Below are 19,123 nucleotides of genomic sequence, written 5' to 3'. Positions count from 1 at the left end.
TCAGATAGGTTATTTTGGAACGGAGTTGTTTGTAAATATATGTTGTGGTGTTTCTGTGATTAGCTATGCGAGTTGGGTGGCCAGTGCATGTACAGCAAAGTGAGTTGTTCTGGCTTGATACTGTTTTTCAGTTATAGTTTACTTGTGCAGCGTTGCCATCTAAGACAGACCTTCTTTTATTTTAAACCCATAGAATAATTATTTTGAGCACCAGAAGGAACTTTACAGTGAAATACTTTCAGGTCCTGTGTAATACAAGTCAGCTGAGGAAACATGTAACTAGTAGTAGTACTGGACTATATAACTTACTTCAAACTTAAGTTAGGGACTTCTAAGACTTCAGGGAATCCAGGATATCCTGTAGTAAATTTTTTCAGTTAATTATTAATTAATCATGTCAAAAAAAAAAAAAAGGACAGGGAAATGGGACTATTTCTTAAAAAGAAGCACATGTCTAAGTGCTTTCCTGTATTGGAGCCAATTGCTGTAATTTGTGACTGATAACTAACTCAGGCCTCTATCTTACTACAAGTAGGGTGCTAAATGAATTACATCTGCAAAAGGATTCCTTCAATACTTTGTAGGGTACTGCTAAAAGATTTAGTATACTAAATCTACTGAGGCTATAAATAAAGGCAGCTCTGAACAATTTGAAATGTAACCCTTCTTACAGTCTCATCTATCTTAACATGCAGAGCCAGGACAATAACCTGCAATGCTACCATGCAAGCATTAGTAGCAGAATACCTTGGCTTTGTCAGGACTAAATTTAGGTGACTACTTAATAAGAAAGGGGAAAATCATGGCCTTGTTCCTGCAAAAACACTGCAAAAATAATGATTTTCCATAAAAAAGTCACAGTACTCAAAATGTTAATGTTCCTTGAGTTTATTTTTCACAAGGCACACTTTAAATAGCTTTCATTAAGAATTTAGAAGCATATAAAGATAGAAAATCTCTTGATGTGAGGAGAGAATCCCTTAGAACAGCAGAGCAAGCAATATCATGCCCAGCTGTCCTCCAGGAACATAAATAAGAAGCTAATTAAGCAAGTAGAGATGATGAATGTCAGGACACAAAGGGGAATGTTTCCTAGGTGGTGACTCAGAAATTTGGAAAAAGCACGTTCTCCCCGCTCCCCCCCACCTTTTTAAAATGTGGCCTATGTATTCGGATGATAAATACAGGTTTTGTTTTGTGGTTTGGTTGGGTTTTGTTTGATTTTTTTTTTTTTTTTTTTTTTTTAAAAATCCCAGGAAGATAAGAGTCGTCCTTTCATTGCATCCAGTCCCACCAATGGCTTGGAGTCAATTAAAGAAGGTTGGCTCTCCCAGAATCCTTATGATACCCATTATGGTGACACTCACTTCTATGACTACAGCAATGACTGCTGGAACTGGACAGTGTATCCTAAAACTCGTTTTGCTTCAGAATATGGGTTTCAATCCTGGCCTTCCTTCAGTACAATTGAAAAGGTAAGGCTGGACTTCCACACCCTACTGCCCCCTCTGCTCTCATGTAGTGAGGGCAATGAGTCTCTTCCCAACAAACTACAGCATCCAAACTGTAGCTGGGATAATATATTGTTAGTTGTGGTATGGCACAGGTGGGATAGAGGTACATGCTGCTGTGGAGGGAGGGGATGAAACCGGACTCTCTCCCTCCTCGGTGTTCAATAGATTTACCTTGAAGTTGTGAGAGGAACCAGGTTTGGATGAGAGACTATTATGAGATTATTAATTTTAATAGTAATTCTGTTTAATATATAGCTTAATAATGATTGCCTAACATCTGTTTCCTTTTGCTGTGTCTAAAGATACGTGTTCATTTAGAAACAGAAGAAACATGACAAATGCTAAATTGTGCTGTATTCTAAAATGTATTGATTTTTATCATTTTTACCTTTTTCTTAAATAATTTGTTTCTTTATGTATTGCATATAAGAGGGTTTGGTTTTGTCTCCTGTTAAATTTAGATATTGTATATTCTATTTATCCAATTGGAGCAGAGACATATCATGCTGTTTGTCCATTTGTTCAGAGAGAGATGAATATTGTGTTGATACTCATGCATGCAACTAAAAGGAGTTCAGAATGTTCCTTTCAATTTGCTGGGCAAAGTATATTATCTGAGACATAATCAGTACATTCATCCATATTAATAACAATGAAAATTATTCAATCCAGCCTAAAAAGGAACAAACTTAAATAAAAAGATTTTATAGAGATTGTAATTACCATGAAAGTTTGACAATAATAACTGTATGAGCTATGCTGCATTGTTGTCCTTAGTTGAAAAAAAAAATGTTTCATTATAATTTGTTTTTGGAGGCAAGTCTTGAAAATATACACATTATTAGAATTTATAGCCCTACTAACTCTGTAACTTTTGTGCCTAAATGTTTTTGACTGGAGTACATTCTTCCAACTTAATCCTGGATGTTTCTGACTTAGTATGAACGCAAGCAAACCTCTGAGGTCCCTTGGCCAAACTGAAACTTAGGAAAAATATGTGAAATGCCATTGAGCCAAAAGTAGCTCTTCTGGGTTCAACAGCAATGTCTGGTTTTCTGGTTTTGTTTATTTGTACAAGGAGCATAAGCAAAGGGTGTTACTGATTCAAAAACCTTGCGTGACTGCATGAGGCACTATAGAGATATACTACCAGTTTTAAAGGTTTTGGATTAAATCAGCAGGCTGTAATGGATATCCTTTCCTGAATATCCTGTCAGTCATAAAATGCAAATTTTTGCCTTTTTGTTCGTATCTCTTACTTTTGTGGGTTTTTTAAAAGGTTTCCTCCACTGAGGACTGGTCCTACTCAAGCAATTTTTCTCTCCATCGACAACACCATGAAAATGGCAATGATCAGATGCTTCAACAGATTGGGCATCATTTCAAGCTTCCCCAGAGCACAGATCCCATAAAGAATTTCAAAGATATGATTTACCTCACTCAGGTAATAGTGATGTCTTCAGTATAAGTAGCTGTCAATACTCATTCTGTTAGATACTGTCAGCAGTTAAAACCGGGCCTATTCTGTTAGGTAATGTTCAGTCATACAGAAAGCTTCTGCACTGACACATTGGGGAATCCAGTTTATTTTGGAACTAGCTCGTCTCTTGTTTGTTGGAGAGAGGCTCCAATTTTTATCATAGAAGGGCTGGAATACTTCTCGAGGAATTTCCCAGAAACTGGCTCAATTGGGAGAAAGTCTGGCTGCATGTGCTACCTTGTTCCCTGTCCCCAGCTGGGCCCACTCATGAAGCTGTCTGGGGATGCAGGGATGTGCTGGCCTTCCTTGGTATTTGATTATTCCTAGTGCTGCGCTGTTACTCCTTGTTCCAGGGTGGGTATGTTTTGCTCTTCATGTGGCCCCTGTAGGCTTACTGCTTTGATTTTTGCCCCAAGGAATGCATGAGCTTTTGAAACAAGATTGTTTCCAGAGAATGCAGTTCTCTATAATGAGACTATTAGTAGCTTTTATTTTGTTATGGACTCGGATATTGATATTTTAGAGAATCTATTTTGGTGGGTTTTTTTCAAATCAGTAGGTTATATTTTGCTCTTCATCCATAGTAGTTTACCTCGTGCTTGTTTCTTCATGGTTTTTATGTGACTTTTAAATTATATTAAGTAACTTTTTAGGGCTATTAGGAAAGTTTAAGGTGCTGCTACTTCTTGTGTTCCAAGAATTTCAGAAATGCTCTTGATGAGAATAACTGCACATTCACTAAGTTTTTGATGTTTGAGAGCTGCTGTCAGCAAGTTTGATATAAAAACAAAACAGCTGGAGAACTTTAGGCGCTGATGACAAGAGAACAAGGATAGATGATGCTGTGAAACTGGAAACAGGGGTAAAACTTGTGCAGTGTGGTCGTGACTCAAAAAGCTATGAGAGTTTTCTGCAGGGTTAAGTCTGCCAGGGCCTTATTAACAGGTTAAACAATTTAAGAATACCAAAATAAGGATAGCAGAAAGGATAAGGAGCGTAAACTTGGCTCTAGTGGTCAACTAGAAGTGTTGTCTTTACCTTCTGAGCTGTCCCAAAGAACAACAATTTCCTTTATTTTGAGACTTTCTTTTACTAGCTCCCCAGCCTAATAATATACTTTGTAAAGAAAATAACGGGCTTCTTGGCTTCTGTTGAGAACTTGGCCAATGAAAAATTCTGAAAAGTGTTTTTTAAAGACAAGATGGGGAAGGAGACAAGAAGTGGGAGTGCAGGGTGAAAAAAGGTTGCTCTTTTGGTGCACAGTTTTGACTGTATACCTGGAATGTGTGTTATATGTTCAGAGTATAGGGATCATGGTAATGCATTGTAATGGAGGTAGTGCAGCATAACGTTATTTTGCAACTCTTGGGGTTTCTTATTTGCATTAACTTTAACAAAAATTATTTTAAATTTATTTTTCTTTCCTTTGTCTTCCATTTACCTTTCAAAGACCCTGTTGCCCAGTGATCTTCACTGGATGGAAGACAGGAAGTAGCCCCTCCAGAGTTTCTCTAAAGATCCTGCTGGTAAAGCTGTTGGGAGCTGCTAGGAGTAGAACTCTCTGAAGCAGAGGCCCACTGCACTGTAGGTGCATACTCTTGAAGGCTCAAGTTTAAAGTTATGTGTTGTTGCTGTGAAGTGTGTGTTGTATGTCAATATATACACACGTGCTTTGAAAGTAGAGTAAAATATAAAATACAATACACCAATTTTTTTTTTCCTGTGTGTTTGTTGATGAAGGTGATGCAGGCTCAGTGTATAAAGACAGAAACTGAATTCTATCGTTTTAGTCAAAGTGAAATAATCAAGGGAGAAGGACACACAATGGGAGCTCTGTACTGGCAACTCAATGACATTTGGCAGGCACCTTCGTGGGCTTCCTTGGGTAAGTTTTGTGACAGTCTGGTAAAAAGCACCAACTATCAGCCTTGTTTCTGCTCTCTATCTTGGGCAACTTGGCAAACTTTCAACATGTTTCTGTCCATCCTTTAGAAATGCTTTCTAGAAAAGTGGTTTTCAGGATCACCCTAATAATCTGTGAAAGCAGAAGAGGGTAAAGAACAAAGCAGTTCTTTTCCTATGGAAGTTTTGCTGTTTAAGTTCAGATTTAGCAGCCACCAACTCTTACCCTTGTTTTAGCAAGGTATAGTTTAGAGAAGTTAAAATTGTATGTTAACTCCTAGTTTCTTAAAAATACATTTTTTTTGTTTAAGTGGTATTCTCTTTCCTTCCAAGGAAATAAAATAATATTATGGAAGCCAGACAAAACTGCCCATTAGGAAGCAGTGATGGTTAGACTGAGGGCACAAACCCCCTTGTGAAGTAAACTTTCAAGTACCCTTGCTTTTCTTATGTAGAGCTGGATCTTCCTGAAATTGTGTGTGATATCATCCCGGTTTTTCCAGAGAAATTTTGAATTTTTGGCAAGTTTAATTCTTCTAAAATTAGAAAGATCAATTCCTTCAAAATTGGAGACTTCTAAGAAATTCCTTTTCCAAAAGGGCCTGTCCTAGAAATCCCTGATTATATTTATTGGCTCAGCTGTGCAGATGCATGTATGTACCCAGCTACCCTGGTTGAGAATGGACAGAGAGGGAGCTAGTGGGATAGGAGGGTAAGAAGGAGCACCCATGTATGTTTATACTTTCCATGATCCCAACAAATTTGGTTGATTCCCTTCCCCCCACCCCCGATAAACTGAGCAAACCCTCTCCCTTCAGTAGGCAGTAGTGCACTGTCAAAAAAAGGATTTAGTGTGTAAAGGCTTGGTATCTAGGTTTCTTCTGTAGTCAGTTGGGGGAGAGATGGTTATCTCCAGAGTGTGGTTCATTGTGTCTTTAGCTGTCTAATAAGTGGGATGAATTATCTTCTCTGTGCTGAATTTTATTTTCATAGAACTTCATATGACACCTCTCACCCAGCATAGCTTCTGAGAAGAACTTTATAGGAGAAAATGACTAGCTGAGATTTGGTGTCTAACATAGTGTCAGGTGAGGTGAATCACTCTGTGACTAAATTATTCTGCTAGTATGCTATTTATGCACATGATATCTCTTTATATATTTTTTTATATATATTTTCCTTTTAGAATACAATGATGGAGTAATTGGACATAGAAAGGGATAAGTCAGGCAGTAAGCAATAGGGGAGGAATGTATGGTATGAGGGAAGTGGCTGTGTTTCATGTTCCGAACATTTTGTCCAGAAGTCATTTTGAAATGAAGAAGCAGTTCTATGACAGCTGTACAGGACTTGGGTAGATTCTCTTTCAATTTTAGTTATTTCACATGTGTTCTGTTTTTGAAAATCTTTATTTAAGAATTTCATGTCTGAAGAAATATGGGTGAACTAGAAGCAGCTAAGAGTGAAGTTCTTGATCTGTCCTTAGAACAAAATGCCATTTGGCCTTGCTTTAAAAAAAATTAGCTCACCCCATCCTCCCTCTTTCTCTGGGAGATGTTTGTCCCGCTTCCTTTTTCTGGTGGTTTTTATTTTTGTTGTTTTTTTTTTTTGGGGGGGGGGGGGGAGAGTTGTTGGTTTTTCTTTTTTGTTTTATTTCTTTATTCATCCAAGCAAAGTAATTGCAACCAACAAAGGAAAACAAATCAGTGGAAGAAACAGGCTGTTTCATTTAAATGTTAAGGCAGCGGTCCAACTATAATGCTCATCTTTCTGGACTTTCTAGACTTGCATTAGGAGACGGAATATCCCAATGTTAATTTTTATAATTCTAGCAGTGGCTCATGCTCTTAGGTTAGTGCCTCAAGAGAAGAAGATGCTTGGAAAAATGTCTCTTTGTAAAGACAGGTGTATTGATAGATGAAGTGATCGTGGAGACCATAAATGTCTTTTTAAGTAAAGAGCTGACGTCACTGTAGAAAATATATTGAATACTTGAATTATTCATATGTTGTTGAAGTTAGTTTACAGAAAAGAAGCTCAGCAGAGATACAGCTGTCCCTTTGTTTTGCTCTATTCCCTCAGTGGAATGAGGAAAGGTTTAATATTCATTTAATTAGGCAGTGTGGTAGAGGGATTTTTGAAATGCTAATGGCTGAAATTATGCAAAACTTCAGAGAAATTAGTTTTATTTGCACTTCAAAAACACATTTCTGCATCTTGTTAGATGGCACAGTAGTATCACCAATGAGTGCTTCTTATTTAAATCTGTTATTTCAGAGAGCCATGGGGGGGCTTACTTAATTTCCCCTACAAAGCGGAAGTATTTCCTCATGAAGTGGGGAAGGAAGAAGGTAGCAAATGTTTCTCATTTTAACTTACTTTTAAGATGTTTGCTTGGGATTGAATGAAAACACAGAACGGCACTCCTGTCATAGTACTTCTGCCTTCAGTTCAAAACTAAACAGCTTTTACCACAACTGGGTTTTGATTGTTAGCGCCTAGTTGTGGAGCCAGTTGTGCCATGTTGAATGCTTTAGCATCTACGCAGTGTGTTCATGTGTAGAGCACTGCCATACATGTGGCAGTTTGCCTCTCTCCCACACAAGTGTCACCTTGAAGTGCCCAACTTGGTTGTCATGAGATTCCCTTGAAGAGATAACTGGCTTTTATTGCAGGTTCAATATTTAGAGCCCCTGGTGAGCTGAAACCATAGGCTGTTACAGGGAATAATAGATCTGAATTCATGAGACTGAGGTGAGAAAAGAACTAGCAGCATGTTTCTCAGGTTGCATTTAATGGTGTGAAGTGATTAATTTAAAATCTGTTCCGGGGACAACTGTTTGTTCTCACTCCCGCTATCAGTGTGGAAGACTTCAGGGAAGAGTCAGAAAAAAGGGTACTGGGGTCTCATTACAAACCTAATTTTAGTTTCCCATTCTGAAGTTTGATACCACAGAGAGTGCAGACCCCATGTTATTATCAGGAAAAAAAATGGGGAACTTGGATTTCTTTAAGAGTTCATTTAAATGTGGGGGGAGGAGAGGAGAACCACCCCAAGGCTGTTTTAAATAACTTTTGACTGTTGCCTTTGGGCATGCACGTCTGTAACAGGGAAGTTTAAGCCCAGAGATTTCTCACCATAGCTACCTGATCTGCAGATTTCTTACATCCATTTTAGGGGCAGGGGGAGTATTTTATATGCAGCTTGCCTATTTTTAAATCAAGAAATGTGACTCTGGTCTTAAGAAAATCAAGACAACAGATGAGCTGAAGAATGTGGCTTTTTTAAATCAGTGAGCTTCAGTTTTCTGTGCTGTCTGGAGTTGCTTTGACAATTGTATTGTCAAGATCCTGTTACTGGAAAAGTTATCTTTGGAAGACCCTTCATGTGTGAAAATGCTCCAACAGTTGAGCTTTGGTTCATTAAAATGACTCTAGGTTTTTTGGAGAAGGGAAATATCAACTTTAAAAAGCTGATCTGAGGTAAGCAGGTTAGTGATGTTTTCAAACATCCCAAAATAATAGCTGTAGTAGTTGAAGCCTAGAATGAGTTTTGAAATGGTACAAACTTTTAAGTTTGTGGTTTGTTTGCTTTTATTTGTTGATTGGGTTTTTTTGGTTTTTCCCCCTTAGAAGTGTAATGACAAGTTTAGTCTGAGTTGTTTTCTCTGTTGGACGGGTTTCTTGAGGATCTCTGTATCTGCTGCCTCGGTAGCAAACCTTCTCTCTTTCCACTGCAATATGGTTATGTAATCCAGTTGCAAATCCAGGCACAGCAGAAATTGAGGGTAGGGCCCATTTGAAGAGAAACGGGATTTTATATTACACTAAGTACTAGAAACTGTTCTACTTCAATTGCATTATTCATTTTCATATTTAAGACAGTTGAAGCCTAGATTTTCATCATGTAAATTAAACTGAGGAAAAAATTCAAGCCAGCAGGCACTGAAACCTCAGCCCATGCTGGGTAACTTGTCTGAGCTCGTGGTGGCCTCTGAGGCCTGCAGTGAGCATCATCTATTGTACTGACAGTTGAAATTCCTGAGAGTCTTGTGGCAGTCCTGAGGGCTTCAGAGAGTTCAGCCCCTCCCAAAGCCTGAGGTTAGGCGCAGTGCCCGTTTCTCATACAAGGCCCATTGCTTTTATTTTTTAGATCAGATGCTGCCCCACAGTTTACTGTGTTTCAGATAATCCATCCCCAGTCCGAATCTCTCATCTTCTCAAGTTTCATGACCCTAAAAAGTAATTTGCTAGCACTCCCTGGTTTTGGTGGAATTGTCTTCTAGACCACCACCATTTTCTGCCAGAACATGGCTTTATTCATATACTGAACAGCACCACTATGCCAAGTATGTTCACCAGTTTATCAACAGTCTGTCTGTTTTGAAAGAAGCTCAGCAGCCTCTCCTGAAGTTTTCTTTCAGACTTCATCTCTGGGTTTTCCAGGCAGATGTTTTCTTGTCTGTTCTCCAAGCTGGTTGTGAGCTTGCTTGAAAACAAGGCGATGTGCAAGGCGCTAAGCTGGAGCTAATGCACTTTGCTCTCCACGAAGTTCATTCAGCAGTGCAGGCAGAGCATGTTCAGGTCTGCCTGTGAAAGCCACAAACACACCCTTTAAAGACTACATCACTCTGGATGAAATCCTTAATTATGAGGTGTTTGAAAGTGCTAAGAGCACCAAAACACAGAGAGATAATTAGTTACAACAGAAATGTACTACTGGAAATATTTTTCAGGATCCCTTGACTTTAAACCTGCTGTATAAATCAAAGCCAGAAACAAGAATGAAACTGGAATCTAGCTTTTCTTTCCTTATGAGATGATGCAGCTGAGTTGCTGCTTCTTTTTAGTGCTGTTTCAATGAGTAGATAATGGTTGAGCAAAGACAGAGTTAAAATGCTGACAGTGAAGCAGCATCTCTTTCAAAATGGTGTTGCATCTGGCAAAATTGCTTTTTTTTGGAGAGGACAAAACATTTGATGGCTTTTCCAGTTTGTTAATAGCAGATTTTCAAAGTATTAAAAGTAATGAGGTACAGCTTTCCATTAAAGATGCAAAGCAAACTGATTGGCATATGTCTACGTCGTGTATACTAACTCCCATGAAGTAAGTGCTGTCTCTAGGTCTTGGCAAATTCTTTTTGCCTAACTTACGAGTTGTCTTTGGTTTGAGAACTTTTTTTTTTCCTTTTTGTCTTTGTTGCTATCGATTTTCCTCTAAGCAAGAACTGAAAGAGGAGGACTGAAAAAGGGGAAGAGAGCACTTTGTATAAGCACCGAAAGTCAGACACTGTTGTCTCATTACAGTGGTGGTAGTTTGTGGCAATGCCAGCGTGTTTGTCTGGATTCTCAACAACAGAGATGCTCCATCTGCTTCCTTAATGTGTGGTACACTGGGTCAGTTTTGTTAATGTCGATTGTGTTTAAGGCTTTATTTAACTGAGTAACAGCATAGCAATGATAGGACCACCACTTAGAAAATGTGACCTTTTGATGAAGCTCAAAGAAAAGCTTGAAAGAGCATCAGATTCCTTCCAGAGCACAGCCTTGTCTGGAAGAAACAAGAGTAACTTCAGCCGTTCCCTGCACCTGACAGAGGTGAAAAGGAGTGGAGGGGGGATATTGTATTGCCATAGCAGGAGCAAGAGAGCACAGGAAAGGACTGTGTACCAAGGCAATCTTTGATTCAATCTGAATCTTTCTTCCTTTTAACCCTTTTCAGAGTATGGTGGCAAGTGGAAACTGCTCCATTATTTTGCCCAGAACTTCTTTGCACCACTGCTGCCTGTGGCCTATGAAGACAAAGGTGTGTTGTACATTTATGGTGTCTCAGATCTTCATGCGGACCACAAGCTGACTCTGAGGGTACGTGACACCTCTCTTGCCACTCTTGTGTCCCTCCCGCAAAAATGTGAGAAGCTGAAATGAGCACACCTTTGTACAGACAAGTTTCAGCAAGTCCATGCTCAAACAAAGTGAGGTGCAATTCTTATCTTTAATCTTCTTAGGGGCAACGCTATCCTTTATTATAGTAGTGTATACTGCTTCACAGAACAAGGAATTAATTGCATTGCTTATAGTCTATAGGTATAGGCCTGAAATTAACTGTTCTGTTGAAATCTTAAAGGGATTGATGGATGGTTAAATAGAACAAAGTGTGAAAAATGGTACCTCACTACTTAACAAAATTGTTGCCTGGTTGGTAGAACTAGGTTAACTGACGGGGAGGGGGGGAGGGAGGAGGGAAGATTGTAGCATTGCTTGCCAGTACTCAAACTCCACTGTTTTGGGAAAAAGAAATAGATTATTTTCTGAAATAGCAACAGAACATCTAGGTTTACTTTAATTGCAAGGTCACCTATGCAGTGTCACCATTTCACAGTTGATGCCTTAACTGTTTTCTGATAATGCTATAGAGACTGATTGGATTTCTTAGGCAGTTAGTTGGGTTGCTGAGTTGTCCTGTAGAACAGAGTCTTGCTTTTCAGTTTGTTATATTTTATTGCTGTTAATCATATGGCAACCAAAATGAATTTAGGGGCCATTTTGCACTACAAGATACAATTCTTGACATGTGAAAAGGCTGGGGAGAAATGCGCTCTCTAGATCTAGACACCTGGAATGACTCACTAATCATTTCGGAACTAGTAGTATGCATATGTTAATTCCTAGTTCACTGTCTGGTGGGCTGCTGTGAATTTTCAGATTTATAAGGTTACTCATATATAGTAATATATAGTATAGAAAATGGTTGCAATTTCTGGATAGTCAGTTCTTAGAGTAGGACTGCACTTCATTAAATTGTTTATTTCTCATCTGATTATTGTAACAGGCTTAAATTCAGATTTTCTGGTAATGTCAGAGAAGCATTGGCAGTAGGGTATTTCACACTTCAAGAAAATTTGGAAGTTAAAACTTTTGAAAGCAGTTGAGATCTGTTCCTGACTGCAGATGTCCATTAATGTCAAAAATAACCTAAAATATATGAAGAGAGAGAATGCTGTAATTCTCTTCAAGTGCCTAGCTTCCAAATTATGTGTGGTTGGTGGTTTGGGTTTGGTTTTTTGTTTGTTTGGTTTTTGGGGTTTTTTTATTTTTATTTAAGTTAAGGGTGCATTCATAGTGCATGCATGATCTCTGGTAATGTATATTTTACTGTATTAATATAACTTCCATAATCCCTTTTAAGATGATGCAGCTTGCTTCTGTTTAGCAGTGATTGTGCAGAAGCTCTAGATTACCCAGTTGGGTTACATCAGATAACTCTGAGCAATCTCAAGAAAATCCTTTGTGTGACCTTTTTTTTTTTTTTTTTTTTTAAATCAGGGAGGGGAGGAAAAAGAGTCAACAGATTAGTCACTTACTTAATTTCATTTCTCAGCACTCCCTTGGCAGGAATTGGCAATCCCCTCCTCTCAGGGAGCCTGGAGAAAACAAAAAGGCTTGCAGATCAAGAACAGCAATGGATCCAGACTGTTTGAAACTGACTCCTTGTGTTAGATTTATATAATGATCTAATTATTGTGCTGCATTGATTGTTTAAATCTTTGTGGAGTTTCTTGCTAGGTGGAAATCAGCTGGTACTATCAGGAGAACATCTCTTTGCAATGAGCAATCTGAAACCTAGGATGCTGGGTTGTCTTCACAGCTGTAACTTCTCTTCTAAGCTTTGTGCTCTCTCAACATGCTTGATAGGTCGTTGTACACGCCTGGAGTTCTTTGGAGCCCGTATGCACCCTTGCCAAAGACGGTGTGATTGTTAAAGCACAAAGTGCTGTCCCCATCTATACGGAGTCCATAAATGACTTGCTGGAAAGATGTAGAAATTGTACCAGGAAAAGCTGCGTTATTACTTTCAGTCTTGTGGGAGAAGGTGGGCTGCAGAGTCCTACGAACCATCACTTCCTTTCATCTCTAAAAGATGCTGTGGGATTACAAAAGACCCAGCTAAGTGTAAGCATCAGTCATGCTAAATTACTGTTTGGTTTTGCTAATCTTACTGGTTTGAGTTGTTTGCCTGCTATGCAGTGTCTGATTCCACTGAATGTTCTTTCTCCTTAGCTGTTGCAATTCTAGCTTCCGTGTTGAAGTTCAAAATCAGATTTTTTTTTTTTTTTCTGTGTCACTATATGCATATCTAAATAACACTGGTGGGGTTTGTGGCGTTGGTGTTTTGTGGGGTTTTTTGTTTGGGTTTTGTTTTAAGTAATGAAGTCTCTATTTTGCTTTGACTGTCTTTCACCTGACTGCTGCAGCTTTGCTTCTTTCATTCTTTTTGTCCCTAGACAGCAAATAGCATCATGCTAAGTGTTTTGTTTTGCAGACAGTACTGTATGTCAGTATTAGGTGATGCTAGTTTGGTTGCGTGTGGAGTGCATTATTGTCAGCAGTATTTCCTCTTGAAGTGCTCTAATTCTCAGTTTGCTGTACCATTGCTAACATGCGATATTGCATGCTCCTTTCCTCCTTCTGCCTGCCCTCCAGCTGAGGGTTCTGATTTGCATAATAGTGATTATTTCTTAATATCTGGCAAATGTGTCAGTCTTCTGAACAGGCACAAAAAGCATCTGTGTTGTATAACACCGTCATTTAGTCCATTTGCTGCTTTTCCCTTGATTTCTTCTGCTCCTGGTAAGCATGCTCTATAAATAGAGAGCAGGCATGCTCTGTGTGTGTATACGCACACATTCTGTTGAGTCTCACTTAGCATGTAAATTTTATTGCAAAATTCTTAATCAGCAGATTGGCAGGGTGAGGGCCTGTGTGTTCTCACATTTGACTTCCAAACTGCAGCTTTGCTCTTTAGAGCTAAACTAAACAAGGGGGGGAGTAGAGGTCTTTAATCTCTTTGAATCTGAACCAGCATAACTGCTTTACAAGAAGAAAATGGGCCAGATTTTCCCCTCTTATCTCTTTCACGGCAGCATGGCCTGCCTCCTGAGTATACAAAGGAAAGAAATCGGCCCGGTTTTATTTTTTTTTCAGCTGGTGGCACAATCTGGAGTCTGAGTCATGCTGGGTTTTTTTTGTGGATGACATCATCAATAATAAAAGCTCTGCAACTGGAGCATCGTTGGGGAATTTCACTCCTTTTTCCCATCGCTATGTTGTCTCTGCAGTACTAATAAGGATAGCTAGCAAGGATAAATGCAAAGTGGTTATTTTAAGAAAGTATTCAGCTGTGATTTAAAAAATTATTCTGTTCTGTGAGAAGCTGGAGCTTCTATACATAGCTACTAATGAACTAACTAGACTTTGCAATACATTGCTAATCCAAGTGCTACTCTTCGTAGCATTGCTTTTGAAAACATGAAGACTTTGGTGTTTTTTCAGAAACCAGAAAATGTAAAGGGTGTGTGCTTTTTCTTAACAATGAATAGTGCAGGCAGGATGTGATTTCTGCACTTAATTTGTCTCTGTTTTATATACTGTTAACTGGTATTTGAGAATGATGTAGTGATGGTGAAAATGATTTCATGATGGTGAATGTGGAGTGCCACATCAAAATGCGTCCTGGTTGTGCTTTGAAGCCTCTCTGAGATTAACTACTGATAGAACTTAATATGAAACATTATACCTTGTCCTGATATTTCACAGTACAGCTGCCTTCTAAGTGTAGGGTAAGGACTTCACTGCCATGTTCCATTTAGATGAGGTGTCCTCCTGTGTAACTGTGATTTTTTTCGATCTTTTGCTCCTGTTTGTTTCTATTGCTGATGTAATCGGAAAGGACAGCTACTTCAGTTGTAGGTTGAGGGAAGTGAGTTGGTGAAAGGACAAATCTCTTTCACTGCAGTAAGTAAAGGATACCCCATTTATTTGGTTATTTTCATAGGAAGATGGCTGAGTAGTAACACCTCATGGCATTTTTCCACAATCTGTAGTATTCTGTAGGAAGGCTATAATAACACTTGCCGTTTTTGCATGATTCTTGCATATGAATCCTGCTGATCTGACCTTTTGTTCCAGAAGAGATTTCCATAAGAGAAGAGTAATTTTGATCAGATGTGGTTGTTCAGCCTGTTTTACTGACATGCAGGTCTTTCCCAGTTTGAGTGTAACTGGGTTCTCGTTTAACATGTATATTTTCATTTATTTATTTATTTATTTCTCTTCCAGGCCTCTGTATCCCAACAAGATGACGTTTATGTCTTTGTTCTTCAGACCACTGCAATTGCTCCTTTTGTTTCTCTGGATGTAGGGAGTATTAAAGGGAGATTTAGCGATAATGGTTTCCTCATGACCAAAAAGAACAAAGTGGTTGTGTTTTATCCTTGGGAACCTACCAGTGTTGAAGAACTAGAAAAGTCACTAACCTTGACCTCTCTGGTGGACGTTGCCTGAGGATACTTCGTTTCCTTCTAGATAAGGAGTGAAACAGAAAGAGGAAAAAATTAGAAGAATTTGAATAAAGTTGAAGTGACGTGCAATTTGAGCTGACTGGAGAACGTACTGTCTATTCCTGTTGTGTGAATTTTAACTGCTGGTTCAATGTAAAGATACCAACAGCAAAGCTTGCGTATAATATATGTGGTGCATTAAAAGTAAGGCTTTCTCAGGTAATGGGAAAAATATATCCTGTGTATAAAATTGGAGGGGTGAGTTGGTGCAAGAGGGCTAGTCTGAGCTGTCCAGTTCACATGAGATGAGTTACTGGGTTGTGAATTCTTCCCAATTAAGGGGCAACAGAAATATGCACCTTCAGACTATGGTTGTAAAAATAAGTTTGGGGTGTTTTTCCTTCCAGTTTCACTATGGTGTAAGTGGAAATTTAGGATAATGGCAAGGGGTGTTGGGGGCAAGGGGGAAGGGTAGGGAGTGAAGCTGGGACCACCTCCACAGGTATGCCCCTGCTGAGAGTGGTTTGGTCTATCTACAGCCCAATCGGGAGAGCCCTAATCCTCCCCTTTCAGACCTATGCCTGTAGCTCCGTCAGGTGTCCTGCTTGCCTCCTGCAAGGCTGGCTTCCAAACAGATGTGACACTTGGGCTGTCTAGTTGGACATCGGGTAGATCTGTTCCCCCTTCTGAAAGGGGAATTGAGTATGAGACTTTTTATTCTTCTCTCTTCTCGTGCAACACTGAGCAATAACCTTGAGAGCTCTGCACCTAGTTTTGCCTCTTTCCAGAGGGCTGCAGGTACAGGGGCAAACCTGCTGCTGCTCCATGGGATCCTGCATAATGTGGTATAGTATGAGAGATACCTGGCTGTGGGAAAAGGAATGGGGAGAAGAGTTGACCAAAGGTGCAGAGAGAAAGGAGGCAGTACAGAGAAGAAATGGTCATGAGAGGACCACAGAGTTACAAGTCACTGCTTTCTCTCTAGTAGATGCATAGTGCAGCAGCCGCTGTTCTCCCTCGGACATTGCTGTGCAGCTGTGCTGTTACCGCCTGGCATTCTTCATGAGCGGCCCTGTGCTCCACACTGTTCTTCCTCCTTCCAGAGGAGGAGTTGGCTTAGCTTTGTTTATCAAGCAAATTGTGTCATAATTAGGTGGGAATGTGTGACCTTTAAAATACGAACATCAACAAAGGGAAACCTCAACATCTTAATTTTGCTTCTTTGTGTCTGGGTTCCCCATAGAAGACACTGTTGTCTCGCAATTAGATCTGGTGGCACACTGAACTCTGTAGTGCATACAAAGTAATGGTGCTTCACCTTCTATTCTGTTTCCAAGTAAGTTGTTTTTAAAATGGTTGGGTTTCCCATAGAAATGTCATCTCACTTTGGCATTTCATACAAAGAAAATAAGCTTGCTTCAGCATGGTGGGTGCTGTAACCTGTGGAGCTGAAAGCAGAATTAGCACTTTACAGTAGAAGGCATTTGAACAAGTCCTATTGGTGATGTCCACCTTTGTAGTTAAAGCACCATGTGGGTGATGCTTGCTGGTGGTGCTGGGGGTCTGGAGCACGTAGGGGGAGAGTGGCTGTCTGTTCCCTTGGTCAGTTAGAGTACTTGGAATGGGGGGTTGTTTTCTTGCAGTGATTGCAGTTTCAATGGGCAAAGAGATGAGTGTATGGGCTGATGCTTGGCAATCTCTGGTGCTTTTTGAATAGGGCATTAACCAAAATTGACATACTCCTGAGCAAGAGGGAAAATTTAAAGATGAAAGGGAAACGATAAATGGGAATCACTTACAAATGCCAAAACAACTAACTGCAGTTGCATAGGAGGGGGCTTTTCTGATTCAAAACTTCTGTCCTAGTTGAAAGAAAACATGAAAGCGATCAAAATATGTATGTGTATGTGCCAATGTTTACAGGCTATATAAAATAAATAGGGAAAATTATAGTCATGAATAAAACTTAACAATTAGAAAATGCAGATGTTGATAAAGGAATTTAAAAGTTATCTGAGAGGCATCCTGGGCCAACAATACAAGAAAAATCCTTCAGTTTTTCCAGTGTCCTGGAATAAAAGCAGCAACAGAGTCAATATAAGGTAAGGATGAAAAAATGTGGAGAAAATATGGAATAAATAAGATTAATAAATATTGCTGTAGTGTATCAGAAAAAGGGCAGGTTGGTTGATGTCTTTCTCTTACACTGATGTAGAAGTGTCTCTTCCAGCAACATCTAGATAGAATTTCAAAATGGCATGTAATAGTGTTAAATAAGTAAAACTTCTGACAGACTGACTTGTTGCAAAGACAATCAAGGGGACTATCAGGAGGTCAATACATGTTCTTAGCACATCTCTGAATATGAATGAAGTTTCAGAGATGTACAAAAGAGCTTTTTAGATTGCTAGAAGCCATAACCCATGAATTTGGATAACTGTGACCTTGCTTAGCCCATCACAAATTTTAAGCAAAATCATGAAAGAAATGATGTGGTACATGATCAATAACTGATGCAGTGGCTATGCAGCTAACGCCTGTCAGCACTGTCTTGCAGAAGGGCATTCTTTTGTACAATGTAGTTGGGTTTTTATTCTGGGGTTTTGGGTTGTTTTTCTGGTTTTTTTTTGTTTGTTTTTTTTTGTTTGTTTTGTTTTGGTTTTTTGTTGCTTTCTGCAGTTACTAGATTGGCATTAAAAGGTTCAGACAATTTTTAAATTAGTTATTTTTGAAGGTCAAAAGCTCCCTAAAGAGTGGGTCCATTCTTTCTTACTGGAAAGCTTTAATTCAGCACTAGGTGCTGTTAAGAAAGATTAGCAATTGTTTAAGCCAAATGCTTGAGCTCAAAACAGAATTTAATGGGGGAGGTTCACTTCCATAATTGTCTTAATATCCTTAATATGTTCTTTTGGTTTCCTGGTGTTGTATAGATATGTATTTATAGATGCTATTTTCTGCTCTCCCCCGTGCAGCAGTGGCTGTAACACGTACCTTTGGTTAACCATTTCCCCACAGTACTTTTGCCGTGGCATACTGTGCTATACTTTGTTACATTGTTCTGCCTTTGTCTCAGATCAGGGCAAAGATAGGAATGCAACAGTGATCTTCAGAGCATCCATTGCTCCTGTCCACATGTCCAGCTGTAGCCATCTGAGTGGCCTTGCAGTACTTGGCAGCACCTGGGTTGCCAGTTGCGTCTGATGGGCTGGGGATCGGCAGCAGGAGCATTTGGTAAGTGCTTGTCCTCAGTGTCATTAAAATATTGGTGGCAAGAGTAGAGGGGAGTGACCTCATTGGTATTGTTTCAGGGTATGGCCTTACAATGTTTTGTTCAAGGGATCACTGGTTTTGCTTGTGCTGATGGCCTTCATTTGCTTCTGGGCTGTCCTCCACAGATGGCAAAAGCAGCAGTCAGAGCTCCCCTCAGCAGGAGCCACGACAAAATGCCCTTCCAGAACAGACCTTGAGAGCAGGTTTTGAAAGAAAGCTGTATGGCATTGGCTAATTCGTTGTCCTAAAACTGGCCTCTGGCAGAGATTTGGCTCTGAACCCATTCAGGACCTGCAGAGACCATTTTAAGCTTGAGAGGGCCCCTTTTTGCTGGTACTTTCTGCCACACAAGGAAGACTTATTTTGCTCCAGTTTACTAGAGTGCTTCCTTGGAAGCTTTTCCAAGTTTTGCATCTTTGCAAAAAAAGGTGTCTTTTGCAAAGAGGTGTCTTTGGTCTAGGCCACTACAGCAAAGGAAACATGCTGCAGCATGAAGGGGAACACACCTGAGTCAGGAGGAAGGTGCGGAGGCTGGTTGCTTGCCAGAGCCTGTTCCTGGGGGTCTGCTTTTGGCAGTTGATCATGAGATTGCACTCACGGAGCCCACCACGCCAAGCG

The 19,123-nt window shown here is 39.6% G+C and overlaps 1 protein-coding gene across 11 annotated transcripts in view; it reads left to right on the top strand.

The window, feature by feature from the left end:
• MANBA (mannosidase beta) overlaps positions 1-19,123 on the top strand; it is a 63,566-nt gene that overhangs the window by 39,932 nt on the left and 4,511 nt on the right. For 8 of the 11 annotated variants that reach the window (XM_035896028.1, XM_009640528.2, XM_035896027.1 and 5 more), the window contains 6 exons: positions 1,257-1,475; positions 2,794-2,958; positions 4,735-4,879; positions 10,618-10,760; positions 12,591-12,848; positions 15,015-15,330. In XM_035896028.1, coding sequence (XP_035751921.1) covers positions 1,257-1,475; positions 2,794-2,958; positions 4,735-4,879; positions 10,618-10,760; positions 12,591-12,848; positions 15,015-15,239 — 1,155 coding nt within the window. In that variant the 3' untranslated portion in view covers positions 15,240-15,330. Of the gene's footprint in view, positions 1-1,256; positions 1,476-2,793; positions 2,959-4,734; positions 4,880-10,617; positions 10,761-12,590; positions 12,849-15,014; positions 15,331-17,221; positions 17,338-18,308; positions 18,467-19,123 lie in introns of those variants that run through there. The other 3 variants (XR_004842249.1, XR_004842248.1, XR_004842247.1) reach the window with 1 other exon arrangement.

This window comes from Egretta garzetta, unplaced genomic scaffold, assembly GCF_000687185.1.
Source record: "Egretta garzetta isolate BGI_Z169 unplaced genomic scaffold, ASM68718v1 scaffold546, whole genome shotgun sequence".
Lineage (NCBI taxonomy): Eukaryota > Metazoa > Chordata > Aves > Pelecaniformes > Ardeidae > Egretta > Egretta garzetta.
This window is presented reverse-complemented; position numbering and strand designations above follow the sequence as displayed.